General features: G+C 37.1%; 1 protein-coding gene across 1 annotated transcript; it reads right to left on the bottom strand.

The window, feature by feature from the left end:
* Positions 1-269: 269 nt before the first annotated feature.
* Positions 270-6,815, bottom strand: LOC103710782 (glutamate dehydrogenase 2, mitochondrial-like). Its single transcript, XM_008796667.6, has 9 exons — positions 5,137-6,815; positions 4,928-5,041; positions 2,545-2,766; positions 2,339-2,413; positions 2,125-2,241; positions 1,598-1,848; positions 1,033-1,108; positions 861-947; positions 270-760 (listed from the first exon to the last, which is right to left on the bottom strand). The coding sequence occupies exons 1-9, from the start codon at positions 5,242-5,244 to the stop codon at positions 575-577; spliced, it is 1,236 nt and encodes a 411-aa protein (XP_008794889.1). The 5' UTR covers positions 5,245-6,815; the 3' UTR covers positions 270-574.
* Between the last annotated feature and the right edge of the window lie 376 nt (positions 6,816-7,191).

Consider the following 7,191-nt stretch of genomic DNA (forward strand, 5'->3'; position numbering starts at 1 on the left):
AGCTCTGTACCTTGCACTACCTTGTGTGATACACTGCAAATATTTTATAAATGAAAGTTTGACTAGTTTGATTATCCTGTTACCCATGTATGAGGCTTCGTGCTATTATGGGCGGTAGTCGGCAATAGCACAGCCGTGTCACGGATCCGGGTCCGGGTCGTGACAACTGTGCATAGGGGTTAGGGGAAGACTTGCCTGATTTGATGGCCTCATGGCTTTGATGTAGAGACAAGATGATCGAGACTACAGGTTGGAGTATGAGATCTGACCTAATTATAGGCGCGTCTGATATTACCCTGAAATGAGATCATTCTAGCAATCTGCATTTATGGCCTCTAAGACTGTTTAACATACCTTCAACCAAAAGTAAAAATGAAATTGACCGCAACAAATAACTTTTGGTTCCCATAAACTTATACTTCACTTACAACAAAAGCACAAGAGTTACTGTTTTGCTTGGAGAGTTTGAGACTACTTTATTGGTTGAACAATGCCCGTCAAATAACTCTCCTCCACATGAATTTTTTTCTCGGACTAGAAAGAGCCTTTGTTTCCCTGTCCTTGAATGCATTCCCTATGCTTCCCAACCCCTCAGGAGAGTGGCACGAGCAACTCGGTTCACCCCCAAGGTGAATGCCCCCATCCTGAGGTTGCAGTCATGAGTCTTACACATTGCCTTGATATTCGTGAAAGCACCTCTCATGTACCTTTGAAGTTCCATTTTCACCTTATCCTCGTCCCACATGAATCCTTGGATGTTCTGAAAAAATAGGTAAAAAATGGAAGAGAGAACATCATGATGTTACAAGAAATTGGATAACCAAAACTGAGTAGAGAAAGTAGCGTCTTTTCCCAAGTACCTGAACCCACTCAAAATAACTCACAATCACACCGCCGGCATTTGCATAAATGTCAGGCAGTATGACGACTCCTTTTTTAGATAGTATCTGCACTCCAAAAATATTGAAAACTAAGAAGTCCGAACATTTGCGGCAGCTATAATTTTTCCTAATAATCTTTATGGAATGCTACCTCATCTGCTTCTGGATCAGTGGGATGATTAGCACCTTCTATTATGTACTTGGCCTTCACATCCGCAGCATTTTCCCTTCAAAAAATATGGAACCATCAGCAAAGTTGAATTTGACAGTCAGTTGCCCTGATCATCATTAAACTCTATAAGGAACTACCATTAACAGCCTTTCACCACGTAAACAAAAACAAGAGAAATATCTATAAATTTTGGTTCAAGCAAAGTTATACGTACTGAAATCAAGAAGCAAACACAGAATCATTGCTGCTCAGAGATAAAACTAGTAACTATGATGTCCTTAGCAGAATCACGTGCATTTCAGAAGGAAAATTCGAGAAAAAAATTGCAAACCCAGTTACAAAGTCACCAAATATAAACAACAGGATCTGGACAATAAGGATTCCAGCATAGCTGGGAATTGAAGATAACTTGATACTCTTAAATTCAACCATTTAGTATTATATTTTAAATTCCATGTGTAGTGCTAGATAAGAATTGGGGACAGTTTGGACAGGCGACAGTATGATGACGAACAGCTATAAGTAGAGGATAAATGTTTGGAACCTGTGGAGCACTCCGCCTAAGGCAGAAGGGACGAGAACATCACATTCTTGCACAAGCAACTCCTTTGAATCTAGAGCATCAGCACCTTTGAAATCTTTCAGAAGACCACCTTCATTTTTGTGTGCCATGAGAGCAGGAATGTCAATACCATTTGGATTTTTTATTGCACCAGTTGCATCTCCAATTGCAATAACCTTGCCACCTTTTTCATGAAAAATTTGTGCAGCCCAAGAGCCCACATTTCCAAAACCCTGGAAGATTTAATAAAGGAGTCAGTAGTTTAAAGTGTCCGGCATGTGTTTCTGATAACACATGATCATGAGTAATTGCAAGGGTTGCAGATGAGGTTGAAGGTATCTTGTATAAGTAGTGCCAGGAACCGTAAAGTCAAGATGAATGAAGCATAAAATCATCATATCATGGCTGGTGTTCTTGTCCATCATTTTATGAGTTAAAGTTATTAAAGAACCTTAAATTGATCCATTATTAGATAAATGCAAGATACACAAAAATAAATCCAGATTTACCTGGATAACAAAACTCAGTCCTGAAATAGACTTCCCATGTTCAGCTAATAAAGCCTCGGTAGAAAATACAACACCTTGCCCTGTAGCAGCCTCCCTGCCTAACGACCCACCAAGATCCTTCAATTATCCAAAAGAAAGAAAGATCAGCTTAACCTGAGAAACTAAAAATTAGTCATATGACAGAATCTGCTATCAATTAGATTTAAATGCTTACTATTGGCTTTCCAGTAACGATGGCTGGTGAGTGGCCATGGAACTTAGAATACTCATCTAAAATCCATGCCATAGTCTGTTTAACAAGACTGGTGGATAGTCAAAAACATTCAGACATAATGGACGCACAAGCAAACTTTCATAATGGATGTACAAGGAAAACTTATTATTTAGTTCCATGATCAAATTAAGAACAAGGTGGAATACCTGTGAATTTGTTCCCATGTCAGGGGCCGGAACATCAGTGTGAGTTCCAATGAGATCATGAATTTTCTGAGTGAAGACACGGGTTAGGCGTTCCAGCTCACTGTCACTTAAGTCGCCAGGAGAGCAACCAATGCCTCCCTTTGCTCCACCATATGGTAGATCTGCCACAGCAGTTTTCCATGTCATCAACTGAGCCAGAGCATTCACCTCACTGGGGTCAACCTTTCAAAAGTAAATACAAAGATGATGATTTAAAGTCCACACAGGTAGCGTCAACAATAAAATTAAACTAATTAGTGCATTTCAATTGTAGATATAAATGAAGGGGAATCCAAAAGCGTGGATCATAATGGATTTACAATCAACACATCCTAGCAATTCCATGGAACAGCAAGGTCATGGTCCAGCTGCCAGGTGTCACCAAAAAAAAAGCTTCCATTGATGCCAAAACAAGGCGATCAAGTTAGAAATTTTTGCTTTGATCCACCTTAGAACATATTAGATCTCCAAAATACTAATCCATTCCCTTATGCAGTCATGATAGTCTCAAGCATTTTTGAGGATTCAAGGTAGTAAGGTAGCCCAAGAGTGACATTTGCAAATGGACTGCAGAATTGAAAACCACACAGAAACTGTCATTACAATGTTACTTGGAGATGTGGCAGAAGTGTGAAGTGTCCAAGTGTCAAGAAGAATCTGACTAAACTTTAAGAAATCTGACAGAGGGACACATCTGTTTCTTCTAAATGCGCATGCATGATGGATAATTAGATGGACCAATAGTTCCAACTTCCAAGTTTCCAAAAAAATTATAGGACCTCTGGTAAATGCTATCTTACACTTGACATCTTTTTTGTAAAGAAATCAAACATAGATATGTAATGATAATAAAACCTTGACTTGATCAGTGTGTGTGAAGTATGAAACGTCTTCAAGTGTCCAAGCATCCAACACATCAAGAAATCATATCTGTGGAGTATCCAGGTAACAATGAGTATGAATGTTACCAAGGCTTGGTATCCATATAAAACTGCTCTAATAAAGTAACTAGTAACTGCCCTTATTTTTTTTATCATATTGCTCAAATTATAAGTTTGAAGGAATTCATTGCATGCTATATAAAATCATAATCATCTAGCCTTTTCCCAGTTATTTGGGGTCAGCTATTGCATGCCACAGTTGTTGTTGTTCTAATTTCAAGGCATCTTAATTTTATTTCTTTATTGATTACCTCTAAAATTGAAACAGTTGTTGTTCACAAAGCCAAAAATAAAATATCTACTTTCATGGTTGGGCCGACTTAATATATTGTCAAGTTTGGAATGGTATAGCTTTTCATTCAGAATATATGTTGTCTGATGCAATCACCAAAAACAGGAGTTATAACTGACAAGCACAAGTATATCGAGGCCTAGACTAAGTGAAAAATCTGTTCTTTATAATGGAAGGAGGGAACAGGTGGAACTCATAACTCCTGGTGTCCTTACTTGGAGATGTCACTCAAGTACTCTAATTATACCCAAGACATTCCATGATATCTGAATATTAAAATGCTGATAAATGAAAGAGAAATGCCTCAGACACCTACATTCCATGTGACACCCACTCACAGCTAGGGCGAATGACATCATTCCCTGGCTGAATTCGTTATTATTTTATGACATGGTGTTTCCTTCTGCTCTCCTTCATGAATGCCTGAAACATTTCTCTAAATGAAAGGCAAGGCATTTTTATTCACATAACTTCACTGGAAAAACCTCTTAATTCCAGAAATGCTCGAAGTGGTTAGGTGTCAAATAATCCCGATACATGATTGAGTACCAACTGGCCACTTGTTTCTCAAATTGCTGAAACACATATTTTCTCATTGCTAACTTTCCAAAATCCGTAAAAGAATGTTTTCCTTGTTAAAACAATAACAGGACGGGACTGCATAGGCATGGATCGAGTCTTTATAAGCTGACAAGACACAGACTTATTCCAGGATTGAACTGAGATTTGCCAAGAATAGGAAGAACAACTAAGGAGCAAAGATATAACAGAGAAATCAAATAATTAAAAAAAATACCACTTTGAGCAAGCAACAAGATCTTTAAATCTATGCAAAAAAATTTTGCATCAGTATACGACAATCACGATACGACAAACTAAATCATATCATGCAGTCATCTTCAAATTACATATATTAATTAAAATTGCCCTTCCATTTTCTCCATCAGTATACGACAATCGCAATACAATTTAAAGCATAAATACGACAAGGCCGACATAATCTCACAGAATCTAATGTCAAACCCCAACAGTAATATCTTGAATCTACTGAATCAAGAACATCCAATAAACCAACATATATCCATTGTGGATAAAGAGAAAAAGAACTCACTTCGGGGTGATATCGAATCCCTCCTTTCATCGGCCCCCGTGCATTGTCATGCTGAACTCTAAACCCAACAAAGGAAGCCAGAGAACCATCATCTCTAGGGATGGTACATTCCACCTGCACACCCACAAGAAAACAAGAACCCATCTCAGAGTTCATCGAGAACCAAAGAAGAGAAGAAACAAACAACAGAAAGAACAATAAATCAGCACCTTGACTTCGCGGAATGGGATCACGAGGCTCTTCTCGAGCTTGGAATCGATCCCCAGGAGGCGGGACGCCTGGCGAAAGTTGCGGCAGGTAGCGGCCAGGGCGTTCATGGCTCCTACTAAAGAATACAAAAAAAAAGAGAACAAAAAAAGAGGAGCGATTTTTCACCAAAGAGAAGAATCGGAGAACAACGTAAAAGAGAACGCGATGGGAGAACGGAAGCGGGGAGATTTATAGAATCGACGATGATGCGGGATTTGAGGCAGGGCAAAGGGGAAGGAGGAAGGGAAGGGGGGAAGAACGGGGTTGGAGCTTGGAGACATAGATAGAAACAGAGAATGAGGTGAATGCAGCTGGGGCTGGGGGAGGCGGAATGGAAACACAGAGCCGTTTGAGCTTTTTCCTGGAATGAATCGTGGGGCTTTCCTACTGGGAATAGAGACTTCATGACACGCGACGGTTGGCGAAAACCTGCACTTGTTCAACCTCGTGGCCGGGTACGTGTCGGCTGTATCGACCGGTATGGTCGTCTAGTTATTAGATGGACCAGTATCCAACCTACATATGCTCAAGGATTTGGTTCCGTTCACTGGGTAGACTTCGATGGACCATTTCAATTCATATGATTAATCAAATGGTTTAATTTGGTTCTGAATTTTTTACCTATTTAATAAATAAATTGGACTTGGACTGATAAAAGCCCGATTTTGACTCATATCCGGTCCGATCTTAACCTGATCGCTGCCTCTAATTTAAGATAGTTTTAAGACAGGAAGTTGGCTAACACAAGAGAGTTTAATATTATATAATCTTATGTAAGTTTTGGATCTGCTTTATCGACACATGTCGTTTATGAACTTATAGCTAATAAAGGTCAAGATGACCCGCATTACTGGCAGCCTGCGCTTGATTTTGTATAATCTCTCAAAAAGCAGACTTACAATAAGGTGTTCAATTAGGGGAAGGCAGTAGGAAGTGTTACAAACGCTTGGATACATGTAGTATGGTACATGGCATGGGCTTTTTTGCATTTTAATTATAATTTTCATTTCAGCTAAGGTCTTAGTTTGAATTGATATAAGACATAGTGGTATGATGTGATCTTGAAATATTAATTGGTATGATATCAGCATATTGTCCAATATTTTTCAATCACTTTTTTAATCTTCTTTAGATAACTATTTTTTTTATTAATGGATCTCAAAGATAAATGCTTAAAAAATATTTTAGTAGTCAAAATCTGATGTTTTAGGTGGTTGGGGCATGTCACACTGCGAGGTAATTTGATGATTTTGGGAATCATTTATCTGAAAAAATAATTATAGGAAGAAATAAATTTTACGACATTAGGTTGTAAAATAGTTATTCCGAAAAATAGTATCGGAAAAAAAGTTACTATGTTTGGTTCGAGATAGCCTCGTACAAAAATATTGTCGAATTTCAAATCATACCCTTAAATAAACAATTCAAGTTATAACATTTTTTCTCAGCTTATTTGTTGGCTACTTGTGGCCCACTTATATAAATGTTGTCCATATTGGCTATTTCAAATATTAAAATATATTTAGATAAGTTAATTTTTAAATTAATTATACATATATTAAAAAATATTTTTCTTAATAAATATGCTTTCTTATGTAAATAAAATTATTAATAAATCATATGTTAGAGTTATTGATAATTAGTAAATATTTGTTAATTATTTATTAATATTAATATGCATTAACAGATATATTAATATATATTAAATATATGATTTTTTTATCAATATTATTAATAAATATATTAATATATTTATATAATATTAGTGAGTGTATTTCAGTCAAAAATGATATTTTTAGATTATCTCGACTTGGTAATACAAAATGGAAAAATAAATACCATTTTTCGACGGTATTTATTTTACCTTCTTTTTTAGAAAAAGAGATATGCGATCCACCATTTATTTTACCTTTTTTTAGAAAAATAGATATGCAAGCCATTTTGGGTGAGGTCCTGCGTTGTTATAAATGATATCAGAGCGAACTCGGTCCATAGCCTATGTGGACTAGGGAACA

The sequence above is a fragment of the Phoenix dactylifera genome, chromosome 3 (genome assembly GCF_051530095.1).
Source record: "Phoenix dactylifera cultivar Ajwa chromosome 3, Ajwa_hap1_PhDact_Kaust_v1.1, whole genome shotgun sequence".
Lineage (NCBI taxonomy): Eukaryota > Viridiplantae > Streptophyta > Magnoliopsida > Arecales > Arecaceae > Phoenix > Phoenix dactylifera.

Bases quoted from the DNA above. Each gene is read 5' to 3' on its own strand.
- LOC103710782 (XM_008796667.6), bottom strand. From the start codon at position 5,244: ATGAACGCCCTGGCCGCTACCTGCCGCAACTTTCGCCAGGCGTCCCGC. The intron at 5,042-5,136 runs GTGCTGATTTAT...GTGGGTGTGCAG, and splicing joins TCCCATTCCGCGAAGTCAAG to GTGGAATGTACCATCCCTAG. The intron at 2,242-2,338 runs GTAAGCATTTAA...GGATAATTGAAG, and splicing joins TCGTTACTGGAAAGCCAATA to GATCTTGGTGGGTCGTTAGG.